This window comes from Macrotis lagotis, chromosome 7, assembly GCF_037893015.1.
Source record: "Macrotis lagotis isolate mMagLag1 chromosome 7, bilby.v1.9.chrom.fasta, whole genome shotgun sequence".
NCBI lineage: Eukaryota > Metazoa > Chordata > Mammalia > Peramelemorphia > Peramelidae > Macrotis > Macrotis lagotis.
The window spans coordinates 105,216,944-105,231,890 of record NC_133664.1 but is presented as its reverse complement, the minus strand read 5'-3'; the positions used below and the strand labels follow the sequence as shown (position 1 = coordinate 105,231,890).

General features: G+C 35.3%; 1 protein-coding gene across 1 annotated transcript; it reads right to left on the bottom strand.

Moving 5' to 3' along the window:
- Nucleotides 1-837: 837 nt before the first annotated feature.
- LOC141494116 (olfactory receptor 9A4-like) lies at nt 838-6,600 on the bottom strand. Its single transcript, XM_074195262.1, has 2 exons — nt 5,661-6,600; nt 838-980 (listed from the first exon to the last, which is right to left on the bottom strand). Exons 1-2 carry the CDS (start codon nt 6,598-6,600, stop codon nt 838-840), a joined length of 1,083 nt encoding a protein of 360 aa, XP_074051363.1.
- Between the last annotated feature and the right edge of the window lie 8,347 nt (nt 6,601-14,947).

The following is a 14,947-nucleotide window of genomic DNA, read 5'->3' as shown; positions in this document are numbered from 1 at the left end:
AGGATGAAAATTCTCACAAAGTTACACAAACATAAACTCACATAATCCAAATATTCATAGAAATGAGCAATCTGGTAATGACTGAACAAGTTGTGGTATATGTTGTGATTGAATTTTATTGTGCTGTAAGAAATGATGAGAATGAACTTTTCAGGAAAAAAACTGGGAAGACTTACAAGAACTGATACAAAGTGAAATGAGTAGAAGGAGGAAAATATTGTAGGAAGTAACAGAAATATTATACATTGATCAACTGTGAATGAACTAACTATTCCCAGAAAACAAAGATCTGAGAAATTTCCCAAGTACTAATGAACAATTCTATCCATCCACAGAGAAAGAATGTAGATCAAAATTTATTTTTTTATTTTATTATTCTTATTTTTTGTCTGCATTTTGTTTTGCAACATGGCCAATATGGAAATACTTTGCTTTAATATTTATCTATATCTATATCAAATCATTTACCTTCTCAAGGAATAGAGAGATGAGAGAGGGAGAGATTATGAAACTCAAAATTTTAAAAAATTAATGTTAACATTTTTTGCTTACTTATAATTGAGAAAAAAGGATTTTTTTTAAAAAAGTACAATCTTATTAGTCTTATGACTAAATGAGTTCTTAAGGGACAGAGTCCTTCTTTTGCCTTTCTTTATTTTCCCAGAACTTCATCCAGCCATTAGCCACATACAGCTCACTTCATTTTATAGATAAAAAATGAGCCCTAGAGGCATTCAGTGTTTTGCCCTAGGTGATAATTTAACCCATGATTTCTGATTCAAAATCTGTCTATCTATCTATCTATCTATCTATCTATCTATCTATCTATCTATCTATTTATCTATCTTGGTTCCCTGGAGCAATATCTGCAATGTACACCAGGGTAGCTTTTCCATAAAAGGTACTGAAATCATCCTTGAGCTTGAGCTCAATGGCCTGAGTCCTAATACCTTGAATCAATTGAGAGACCTTACTGGAAGCTTAAATACAAAAAAACAGGCCATAAGGTGTCAGACTTCTGAGGTTCAGTTCCACATCCCCAATTATCTATAGAACATTTCAAATTGGACATCCTGAAGAAAGCATACCCTAGCTTGTGAGTTCTTAAAGGATAGAGTCCTTCTTTTGCCTTTCTTTATTTTCCCAGAACTTCATTCAGTGTTTGGCACATGTTTATAACTGACTGACAGTCATCTCAAATTCAACTTGTCTAAATTTCACATTACCTTTCATCCTCTACACTTTCCTCTTCCAAATGTTTAAATGTCTATTGCTTTTAGCACCCAGGTTCATAACCTCACTCATAAACTCAGAACATTACCCTCTGTCACACTAAATATCCAACCAGTTGTGAAATCATGCCTTTGCCTTCTTAACATTTTTTCCATTTGATCTCTTCCTTCCACTTGAATGGCTATATTCTTAGTTCAGGCTCTCATCACCTTACACCCCTCCCCCCAATTATTGCAACACCCTCCTAATTAGATTGTTTTTTTAAACCTCTCCATAGTTCAGTTCATCATCCACATAGTTGCCAAAGTGTTTTTTCATTAAGTACAGTAAAGAGCACTTGATTCCTCTATTTAATAAATTCCAGTGACTCCCAATTGCTTTCAGGATAAAATATAAACTCTTCTATTTAGCATTTTAAAAAATTTACAACCTTGTCCCAAACAATATCTTCAGTTTCATTGTATTTTATTTCTTACCCCTCCCTTGGGGAACCTGTCAATTATGTCTCTCTCTTTTGCTCTCTCTATTTCCTATCTCTAGGCCTTGTCATTGGCCATTCCTCATTCTAACAATTAACTCATTCTTCATCACTACTTTATATAATTCCTCTCCTTCTCAATGTAGTTCAAGTACCACTTTATTACATGAAATTTTTCCTAATCCCACCAAATGCTAGGGGACCATCCCTCACATTATTCTTTACTATTTATTTGTGTGAACTTATTGCATTCTCTATTATAAAGCAATCTCTTTTTTTTTTTTTTGGTATTTACCTCCTTAGCTTCTTATTCAGAGTCTGGTCCAGGTTGATTGATTGAGTTGATTCAAGTTTTTCCCCCCTGACAAAAACTTGCTTTATGACTGTAAGAAAGATATTTAACCTCTTGGCTGGGGTGGAATCTGTTTTCCTTCATAAGAGATATATGATAAATGAGCTTGAGTTATAGATTTCAAACAGGAATATAATAGAAATGAGGAAATAAGTGAATGATTTAGCTCTCCCTCCAGCAAAAAAAGGGTTGGAGGTATGGAGAAAGAGATAAAGAAAGAAAAGGCAAATTTGCTGTGTCCAGAGCTACAGCTTTCTTTTTCCATTCTCAAATTAAGAATATATAAGGAGCTATGAAGATTTAACAGTAACATGACTCAAAACTTAGAGGAGGTAGTCAGTCATACTGTAAAAGACAAAAAATCTGGGAAAATATAGAATCTTATAGAAATTCCATCTCCTCACACTTTGTTTTCAGTTCTACTCATATATATTATCAAACTCAAAGGATCTTAAGGGACTGAAGGAAACTAGACACACAAAATCCTTTAGGGGTTTCAGTTATTTGAAGTGCATTCAGCATGGGTGAATTTTTTTAAAAAGAAAACTTGATTGACATAAGAGTCAGGACAGAGGGCATCATGGTGATCTAATCAGCTTAATTTAGTTCATGCCTCTATATTTCCACTGATTATCTTGTGAGGGACAGGGGAAAAGGATTTTTTTTTAATAAATGAAATTTTCCTTTTCTATCCACACTCTCTTCCTGTATAAACTAGGGATATTATGAGTCTCAAATGAGGTAATGTATGTAAAGCAATTTGCAAGGCTTAAAGCACAATAAGAATCTGCTATCATTACTGTTAGTCTGTAGTCACCAGTCCTTTAATCTGATGACAACTTCTCCACTTGAGCTTTATACTACCCTCCTGCTGAGCATAAAGCATTTTTCTAAAGTAATATAAAAGTTCTGGTAAAAAGAATATCTCCAAAGAGAAAAAATAGTATGCTCACATACTTTTTAGTCTAAATCAAGTTATTAACACATTCGCAAGTCTTGAAAATCAATAAAACAACATATCAAATCCTGATATATAGAGTTGCTCATTTCTGAGTGTAAATGTTCACACTGAAAGTTCAACAGGAAGTGAGAGCTGTTCTTTATCCATCCTGGATAAAATGACTAATATCTTCCATATTTTCTACCCTTTCCCTATACTTTATTCCTTACTGGTCTGGGATGAGACTGTATAGATTGTGTTATTATATACTCAGCACTTATCATAGTGATTAATATAATGACTTTTAACAAAGACTTTTCATTCATTCTTCCTTTTTCAACTTTGTGAGTTATCTTTCTCAGATGTCAGGCTTTAATAACCCCTTTAATGACTAGCATTGTAATAAACAGGACTTAAAACATTACCTTGAATTGCTGCATCACAAAGTTTTAAACCAAGATTTTGAGAAATAATGAAGGATGTACATTAACAATTCTCTTATTGTTCATATTAATAATGACATTTTATCATTTGCCAATTGATAAATGGTCAAAGGATATGAACAATTTTCAAATGAACAAATTAAAGCTATATATGACCATTTGAGGGGAAAGGCTCCAAATCATTATTGATTAGAGAAATGTGAATTTAAAAACTATGAGATATCACCCCATATCTATCAGATTGACTAAGATGACAAAAAGGGAAAATGATCTATGTTGGAGAGGTTGTGGGAGGATTGGGACATTGGTGGTAGATTTGTGAATGGACCCAACCATTCTGGAGAGCAATATGAAACTATACCCAAAGAGCAAGAAAACTGTTCATACCTTTTGACCCAGCAATTCCAATTCCAAAAGAAATCATAAAAATGATTAAAAAGTCCTACATGTTCCAAAATATTCATATTAGCTCTTTTTGTAGAGGCAAAGAATTGGAAATTTAGGGGATGCCCATTAATTGGGAAATGGCTAAACAAGTTATGGTATATGAATACTCTGGAATATTATTGTTCTATAAGAAACCATAAATGGTGAAACTCTAGAGAAACATGGAATGAGTGATAGGATCTAATGCTAAGTGAAGGGAGCAGAACCAAGGGAACAATTCACACATTAGCAACAACAGAGGAAGCAGCTCCTTTGAGTAGTTCATAGAGCTAAGACAACGCTGTTAGAATGGCTATGGACAGTGCCATCTCCATCCAGAGGAAGAAAAACAAAACAAAGTAAACAAAAGAAAAAAATAACAAAAAAGCAACCCTTCAGAATCTGATGAACATTTTATAAAAATTATCTCGTGTATCTCTTTCCTCTAATCCTAATTCCTCATACCAAAATGACTAATTTGTAAACATGTTTATCTATCTATCATCTATCTATCTATCTATCTATCTATCTATCTATCTATCTATCTATCTATCATCTATCTACCTATCTATATATACATACACACACAATATTTACCTGACTGTTCACTGTTGAGAGGAAGAGGGTGGGAAAGGAGGGTGGAAAGACATTTTGTAACTTAAAAAATTATATATGCATATGGATGAATGTTAAAAAAGTACATTAGATGAACTTTTGGAAAAAATGACACTTTAGTGAGACTTTTCCCATTAATAAAAAATAGAATATTATTTCACATTTATCTAATCTATTTATTTATTGTTTTTTATTTATAGTAATCCATAATTATAAATATACAAGTAAATTTGCACAATTAATAAATTAATAATTATGCATATATTGGAAGATGGTTCACAAAATTTACTAAGGGATTATATGATCAAAAAAGTTTGAGGACCAATGTCTTATGCCATAGACATTTGAAACAGCACATAAACATAACCAAATACATACATACATATACACACACATATGCACACAGAAGAACCTCCTTTGTTACCAAAAAAAAAAAATCACTTAAGCAAAACTAAGCAATGCATGACCTAATCTGACAGTGCATACAAAATTCTTCTCTAATAATCCCTGGTCTTTTCATTGAGAAAAGGGATTTTTGTTTCACCTTCTGTCTTTTGGACTTTGTCATTGAATCACTTTCATCTGTGTTTTAGTGTTATTTCAAATTGCATTATTGTAGTCACTATATATATGGAGAGAGATATTTTTTCCTCCTGATTCTCCCTTGCTGGTTCTCCATCAGTTCATCCAGGTTGAAATATTCATTTGTCAAGGTCTTTTCAGAGACTGTTGTATAGGATTTGAAGAGTTTTGGGATGGAAATGGTATAGAGCTAATAACTATTTATAGTTTTGTGGTTCTGATTGTCAAGGTCCTGCACAGGAAATCAATTTGGGGAGGAAAAGAGATCAGTGCATCAAACAAATCTGTCCCAATTCTTACCAGAAACTTTCCACTTTCTACCCCTTCTCTAGCTCATAATTGCCTTCAAAATTATTGAATGACATTTCGGCAAACACAACACAATGGTACTGGTGCTAGCTGGGAACAAGCTCCCTAAGGGAGAGTGAACTTGCTCACTAACTTTGTCTTGAATATATCCAAGAATAAGAGAACTCAATACTAAGTAATGATTATGAAAAAGAAGTAGCGTAAAGAATGAAGATTCAAGGGTACTCCAAAAATTCAAAATGTATACAGCTGTCACTGAAACATCCCTTGGGAATGGCTTACCCTTAAAGAGGTGATAGTAGTGTTTCATCCCATCTTGCAGGACTTCTTTGACCTTATCATTCCGCAGAGTGAAGATAAAGGGTGTCAGGAATGGGGTTACCACTGAAATCATCAAGGAGACAATCTTGTTATACTCAGCTGCTTGGGTCTGCTTGGGCTTTACATAAAGAAATAAGCAGGTACCATAACCAATTGTCACATAGATGAAGTGAGAGGCACAAGTTGAGAAGGCCTTCTTTCGGCCAGAGGCAGAAGGGATCTTCAGGATGGTGGAGATTATATAACTATAAGAAATAACAGTGGGAAACAAAGAACCAAAGAGAATAACAATGGCCAGCAAGAAGAGAATAAATTCTATGAAAACTGTGTCATCACAGGCAAGCTTGAGCAATAGCCCTCTCTCACAAAAGAAATGGTTTACAAGAGTTGATCTGCAAAAGGAGAGTTTAAAAGTAGCATAGACTGGCCAGATTTCAAAAAGAAAACCAAATACCCAAGAAAAAATTACCACCCAGAGACAAACTTGACTATTCATGATGATGTTGTATCTAAGAGGGTTGCAAACTGCCACATAACGATCTACTGCCATTGCTGCAAGTAACACAAATTCTATTGTCCCCAAAGAGAGGTACAAGAAGAGTTGAGAGACACAGGCTGAAAAGGACATGGTCAGAATTTCAGACATTAACAATCCACTTAACATGGGAGGAATGATAGTGGAGGTAATTAGGATGTCCAAGAAAGACAGGTGACCAAGGAAGAAATACATAGGAGAGTGTAGTCGGCGATCAGCATAGACAATGACAAGGATTACCACATTTCCCATTAAAGTCACAAAGAAGGTGAGGAAAAAGATGGCAAAGAGTATGTGGCGGAATTCTGGAGAGCCAGAAAAGCCTTCGATGTAAAATTTGATGAATCCAGAATGATTTCCCACCATTCAGTCCACTGTTCCTTCTGTCAGCTAAGGTGAAAAAGAGAGTTAACATTAGTAATCAGAAGTTTTAATTCTCAAAGATATAGAGACAAATATGGAGTATGTTTTATTTCCCACTTTCTGATAGGAAATATTTCAATAGCAGCTTTCATTGGCAAGAGACTAAATAAGTGTTTGTTATTTTGATAACTGCAACTAAATGCCAGTGAATGAATTTATCTTTTGGGTTATGATGTCAGTTAGTGACATAGCACCATAATCACAAAAAAACCCATTGAAACTCATAAACTTTTACTTCCCCTTTGTGGTTAGACAACTTGCCATTGTCTCCATGACAATAACAATAGTTGACTTATTATACCTTTTGTTTCTATTTATAACACATTCCTTTCCTCAAACTCGGAATTCCCCCTTATTCTATATTTTCACCCAATTCACATTTCCTTTTCTAAATTTTCCTTCAGACCCCTACTCCACCTTGTGGGCGTAGAAATACTTAAACCACCCAATTTTGGATTAATCTCTTGCAATATTTCCTCAATAATTAAGCATCTAGTTTCTATCATTAATATATATTTTAATTATTAGAGATATACTAGAATCTTATGAGCAGAAGGAATCATTAGAATCATGCAATCAAGCCTCACTCATTTGTAGATGAGAAAACATGCTCAGAGAGGTAAGATGCTAGTTGGTAGCAGAGGTCAGAGTAGAACCCAGATCTCTTCACTTCAGGTTCAACTTTTTTCCCTCTAAAATCCATCTCTTCTTTTAAAATTCAGTTTTATACATTATTGTCTTCTTTTCCTCTATATGTAGCCAGGATGATAGCCCCCCCCTCATTATGCCTCCTTGGATATTTCTTAGATGGGATCCTCATGCCATCTTCCATATGCTCTGTTTTAAATATCAGGATTTTTTTGTTCATTTACTGTTTTATTTTTATTGTTGTTGTTGGTTATGGGATGGTGGTTTTGAGAGAGAGAGAGAGAGAGAGAGAGAGAGAGAGAGAGAGAGAGAATGAGAGAGGGCTGGGAGAAAGCTGGAAATGGGAGACAGGATAGAGAAACAATTGAAAGAACTATAGGTTTTAAAATCCTAAATGAAAGATTTGTCGCCTTTCTCTCTTCATGTCCTTGATCCATTAAAATTTGACTCCTAAACTCATAGCTTAAATAAATTATCTCCAGAGTTACCAGTGATCTCTCTCTCTCTCTCTCTCTCTCTCTCTCTCTCTCTCTCTCTCTCTCTCTTTTTTTGGCAAGGCCGTGGGGGTTAAGTGACTTGCCCAAGGTCACACAGATCGATAATTATTAAATGTCTGATTTCAAATTTGAACTCAGATCCTCCTGACTCCAGGTCTGGTGCTCTATCCACTGTGCCACCTGGCTACCCCCACCAGTGGTCTCTTAATTGCTAAGATCTATTTCCATTTTTTCTTCCTTGTCTTTTATAATGCTATCTACACTCCTAACCAGTCCTTCCATTAAGATTATTCTCTCATGCTTAGGCTTTTGTGGCATTATTCAGTACTGGTTCCCATCCTATCTGTCTGACTACTCATTCTCACTCTGTTCCATTAAATAATTAGTCATTAATATTCATCCCCAATTTGTCAAGGATGGTAGATTTTTTTTTTTTGCAAGGCAAGTGGGGTTAAGTGGCTTGCCCAAGGCCACACAGTTAGGTAATTATTGTGTCTGAGGTTAGATTTGAACTCAGGTACTCCTGACTCCAGGGCCAGTGCTCTATCCACTGCACCACCTAGTCATCCTAAGGATGGTAGATTTTACCTCCATCTATCTGTTACATCCATCCCTTCTCTCCATTCACACAATAAATAAACTAGTTCAAACTCTCATTCCTACCCTCACCCCCACCTTGTTCCCTAATCTGGACTATTGTAATAGGCTGTAAATTTAACTCCTTCTGCTTTCTCTCTTTTCTAATTTATCCTGTTCACAGCTGCCAAATAAACATCCTTAAGCACCTAACTGATCATATCATTCTTCTACTAAGGAATTTTCAGTGATTTCGATGTATTTTGGCCAAAATTCAGAATTCAGAAGACTTTTAAAAATCAACATAATTGAGCTTCAGTCAATTTTTATGGTTATTTATTATATATTAATAGACTTCACATTGTCTTTGTTCTATCTCATCTGACCTCTCTGTTGTTTCCAGTACTTAACATTCTATTTCCAACCTATGTGCCTTTGTACAGCCTGTCTTACCTTTCTAGAAATGTACTCTCCAATCACTGTCAGCCTCCTCCAATCCTTAGCTTCCTTCAGTACTTAAGCCACGGACCACTTTCTAATGAAAAGTATTTTTTGATAGCTGGGATTAATGCTCTCACCTTTCTCAAGTTTTATATGGAAAAGTAACTGATTTCAAAAGGAGAAAAAACAAGGTTCAGATGAACATTTGGAACCCATTGACTTTGTGACCTTGGGCAGGTGACTTACCTATTCAGTGTCCCAGAAAATGCTCCAAAGTATAAGTTGAAGAGATGGTATTCATTTGTACTGGGAGAAGTCCATTCATTAGAAACTTCCTATATTGATAAAATCAACAATCATCTTTTTTATTGTGCCATGTCATAGAAATACTTATTCCTTAAATTAAAAATAAAATTTAATAATAAAAAACACAGAATACTTACATTTCTTACCTCAACAAAGTCATTGTGAGGATAAAAATAAGATATTGTATGTAAAGTGTAACAAGAATATTTGTTGTTGTTGGTGCCGCAGTTATGTCAATCCTCATCTCCATAGAATCCAATCCTGTCTAGAGTCTCTCCTATCTTTTCCCCTTGATTTCTTTCCCTTTCACTCTAACTGAGATATATTCTTGGTAGCAATCTGGTTCCTTTATTCTGCCCCCACAACTATTCGGACTAAGAGTGAGGGCATCCCAGTCACATATGGTATGAGTCCAGGACCAGACTACCAAAGTTCTAGTGCATTCAGCACAGGTGAATAGAGCTGGGCTGGGGAGTGCAATTAAACGAGCATTTACTTTGTGCCTCTTCTGTGAACTACCCTACACGAGGCACAAGTAATGCACAAATAAAATAAGGTAGAATCTCATGGAGAGTTAGAGAGATCTAACTATAAAAATCCACATTTTATTTAGTTCTTTACTGAAAAAAATTTCTTTTGTAGGAAATAATGCAAGTATTTGTATTCCCACTTTACAGGTGAGGAATTTTAAGTTTGTACATTGTCACAGCTAATAGGCGACAGAAGTGGGATTTAAGCCTAGCCACTCTTTCCCACTTCATCAACCTGCCTTTTCTGTCTTGGGTAAATGACTGAAGGAAGACCCTTGATTTTGCTGTTTGTTAGATTCTATTCTGTATTCTAAAGGCTTCTCAATTCCCTTGCTCTCCCTTTCTGTTCTATTACAAAGGCAAACACTAAAGAAAATGCTCACCTCTCACAGGAGAATCCACAAATGAATTGTTTCCCTACAAAGTATTGGGCCTCTGTTGCCCAAGGCAAGACAAGTCCTCTAGAATAGTTCCTACTCTTGATGTTGTCCCCTCAACTCACAATGAAGAAGGGAATGAACAATCAACACAGAATAATCAACATAGATCTTAAGCAAAAGTCCAGAAGGAAGGATGCTGAGGACAGTCCCTGCTTTCTCTCTCTCTCTCTCTCTCTCTCTCTCTCTCTCTCTCTCTCTCTCTCTCTCTCTCTCTCCCTTTACTTATCTATCTACCCTGGAGGATTCATTGATTAAACTCTTTTTAATGAGCCCAGGAGCAGGGATCCCCTCAGGATCTAGTCTAAGGGAAACCAGAGGAACCTGAACTTCTTCCTTTCTGGTCAATCAGAAATCAGAGCTCTGAAAAGTCTTTTAAAAGAAAAAAAAAGAAATCTATTTCCATAGATGCACTACAGTGATTTAAAAAAGACTGAATCTCTTCAATGCTAGTGGCATTCTTTTTTTTAGGCCTAGTTATCTCCCTAGGGGAAGATATCAGGGAAATAGATGTAGGAAGATAGAGGAAATGGTATTGATTGATCTTAAGAAAAGCTAACTCACTATCTGCAGGGTTCCCCAAATGCAATAATTCAAGAAATTCAGAGGAGTTGTTCAGTGTGTTTTAAAGATCAGAAGCGATGTCAGATAACCTGACCCATATGCTACCCAAATCGCAGACTGCCTACATCTATAGAAAATGATCATTCTTCCTCTGCTTGGATATGATATGAGTCATCTCATTACTTCATCAGAAATATTCTCCATTGTGGATTTGCCCTAATGTCTAGGAACGTTTTTCATTTTTCATTTTGCTGCACTGAAACCTGCCTCCTTATGTCTTTCTTACATTGTACTTAATTCTTTTAGGGATTGAGGGGCAGCTAGATGGTTCAGTCAGGAGGATCTGAGTTCAAATGTGACACGAGATATGATGCTTACTAGTTGTGTGACCTTAAGCCTAATGGTCTTGAATCCAGGGTCATCTCTAGTCATTCTAATTCATATCTGGCCACTTGACACAGATGACTCTGGAGGAGAAAGTGCAATGACTGGTGACTTAGCTCAGCACCCCTCACTCAACTCCAATTTATATGCTTGCTGTGGCATCACCTCCCTGACCTCATTGGACTAACATCATCATCATTAGCAATTAAAAAAAAGCACCAACTAATTTGCTTTGGCATAGTAACCATTGAAAAATTTGAGGAAGATGGAGATATGTCCCTACCAAGTTTTCAAGCTGAATAACCTCAGTTCCTTCAATCGAACAACCATGGGGCATGATTGTCATGGGAAACTTTGCGGCAAGTACACCGGGTCATTTGAGCACATAAAGATGTTTGCCATGGAGAATCTTGAAACCCAACCTGTATTCAAAACAGTTATGTCATAGCTATGTAATCCCACAATATTCAGAGATAATGACTTGAATTCAAGTACTAATCATACTCTATTCACCTGCCTTCTTTAAACTCAATCCTTCACACTTGTTTCAAAGTTCACACTTAAGGGGTGGCTAGGTGGCATAGTGGATAAAGCACGGGCCCTGGAGTCAGGAGCACCTGGGCTCAAATCCGGTTTCAAACACTTAATAATTACCTAGCTGTGTGGCCTTGGGCAAGCCACTTAATCCCGTTTGCCTTGCAAAAACCTAAAAAAAAAGTTAACACTTAAATTCTAGTTCAAGTTTTAGGTTGAGTAAATTCCTTCAATTCCCTTGGTCACTAGGGAAATAAGATTCAATTTTGTGTTCACTTTATTCCCCATTTTGAAATCTCCTGCCCCTTCACTAAATCCAACAGTGTACTGATTCAGTAGAGTTTTAAGTTTTTTAAGCTAGGAATTTCCATATTTATCCCCCAAGCACTTTGTACAATGTCTGGCACATAGTAGATTCTCAATAAATGTTGATTGACTGCCTTTGAATTAACCTTTCAGAGGTCATAGCATACAGCATACAGCCTATTGCCTACATTATTACAGTCATTTTTATGTCTTATTGCTCTAAGAAATGGGTGGAGAACCTTTGTTCTGCCAAGGGCCAAAACTTAAAAATTATATTGGTCAAATATTTAATTAATTCACCCCTAAAAAATCATAGATTTATTGAATTTCGAATTTCATCTGTGGTTGCCTTGGCAACATCTGACCACTAAGGCCTGTGGGCTGTAGGGTTTTCCCACCCCTGAGATTCTAGACTATAACCTCCCTGAAAATTTATAGTTAGGATTTATTTTGGTTTTATTTGTTTGCTTTTTGCCTTCCTTTATATTACCTGTCTTTAATATGTTGAGGCAGTAGATATTTCAGTCTCAAAGACTGTCACCTTGGCTGGTAGCTTCAGAAATTTTGCCAAAAAAGGTAGAATTAAAATTGAGTCAAAAATATCAAATTTTATTGACTTGATCTGACTTGATAAATATTTTTTCTAACAGGACTGGTTTTTTAACAATACTACAAGTAAAGACATCTACAAAAATAAACCAAAGATAACAAAGGATAGAAGAGAATGAAAAATATTATCAATTTTTTATTGTACTCTTATTAAAATTAATATATACTTTTATTTTCTTTAGAAAGATTTTATTTATTTTGAATTTTACAATTTTCCCCCATTCTTGCTTCCCTCCCCCCACCCCCCACAGAAGTCATTCTGTTAGTCTTTACATTGTTTCCATGGTATACATTGATCTCAGTTGAATGTGATTACAGAGAAATCATATCCTTAAGGAAGAAAAATAAAGTATAAGAGATAGCAAAATTACATAATAAGATAACTTTTTTTTGCCCTAATTTGAAGGTAATAGTCTTTGGTCTTTGATCAAACTCCACAATTCTTTCTCTGGATACAGATGGTATTCTCCATCATAGATACCCCAAAACTGTCCCTGATTGTTGCACTGATGGAATGAGCAAGTTTGACTCTCACCCCCATTTTGTTGTTAGGGTATACAGTGCTTTTTCTGGTTCTGCTCATCTTGCTCAGCATCACTTCATACAAATCCTTCCATGCTTCCCTGAATTCCCATCCCTTCTAGTTTCTAAGTGTTCCATGTTCCATGACATACATATACCCCAGTTTGCTAAGCCATTCCCCAAATTGAACGACATTCACTTAATTTCCAATTCTTTGGCACCACAAACAGGGCTGCAACGAATACTTTTGTACAAGCAATGGTTTTATCCTTTTTTCATCATCTCTTCAGGGAATATACACTTTATTTTATATATGTATATAAGTTCTTTTATTAATGGTTACTAGACTTATACATTTAATTAGAAACCATTTAAAATATTCAAGTATATAAATGTATATACAAAGATATAACCTTCCATTTAGATTGATAATATGGTTATACACATATACATATGTATAAATAAAATATTTGTATATCCTCCTCTAGTAGTTTGTCTCTTCAATTGCTTCCTGCTCCTATATCTTCAGTCCTTTCCTATTTACCCTTCTCTGATACCTATAGATGTGCCTTTCTCTTCTAGTCTTTCAAAAATCATCATAAGACCTTATCAGAGTTTCATATCCTTCCTTTCTCACCCAAACTCTCCAAGGAGCAAAAAATCCTTTCTTTGCTTGTTACTTCCATTTCCAGCTAGTGCAAAAGCATAGAGATAGGAGAACAAGGGCTACACGAGGGGAAGAGCAATAAGGCCAGTTTGGTGGAACTTTTGAGACATAGAGGTAAGTTGTGTGCATATGTGTGTATATATATGTGTATTTATATTTGCATGTGCATATAAATTTACATTCTCATATACAGATATATATGTCCATATGGTATCCATATGGCATATATATATATATACATACATACATACATACATATATATATATATATATATATATATATATATATGAAATAGACAGAAATAGGGATATGCAGGAAATATTTTTGGAACTAAGTTGTACAAAGTTTTGAATATCAAACAAAGGAATTCTATTTGTATTTATTTATAGATTTATTTTTATTTATATTTTCTTCCAGAAGTATTATGGAGTAGGAGGAGGTTTTTGAGTAGAAGAGTAACTTCAAGGATATCACTTTGGCAATGCAGAGATGAAAGAATTGGACAAAAGAAAATATGAAGTGATAATGACATAAGGAAGTCACTGTAATATCTTAGGTGAGACTTGAATTGATGGGGGGAAATGTTGTAGAAGTAGAACTGGCAATATTTAACAACTATTTGAATTTGGTGAGAGAGAATGAAGAGTCAAAAATGATTTCCACATATCAAACGTGGGCTTGTGACCCAAACTTTTAAAAAATTCAATGTATTTACCTTTGCAGGCATTCTTTCTTTTCTTCATTGTACTCAATACCAAATAAAATTAGTTATTAAAGGAGACATGTAAGTCCTCTACGATGATCTTTTGGATAGTCATAAATTCTGTAGGTGCAATGGCCATTTCAAAGGACTTTTTGCAAAGAAACTAGTGTGATTTATAAGTTTCTTTTTGTTTAAGGTTTTTTTTTTGCAAGGTAATGGGGTTATATGGCTTGCCCAAGGCTACATGGCTAGGTAATTATTAAGTATCTGAGGCCAGATTTGAACTCAGGTACTTCTGACTCCAGGGCCAGTGCTCTATCCACTGAGCCACCTAGCCATCTCTGAGAGTTTCTTGAGAGACTGTTTATGTATGATTCTAGAGAAATGCATGTCATAGGTTACAGATTCAGAGTTAGAAATGACCTCAGAGGACATCTGGTCTAAAATTTGAGCTTTATACATGAATAAATTGAGGCACAGAGGGCTCTAGTAACTGTCCAGGGTAATTATTGTTATGTTCAGTCATTTCAGTTGTGTCTAACTCTTTGTGATCTCATGTGGAGTT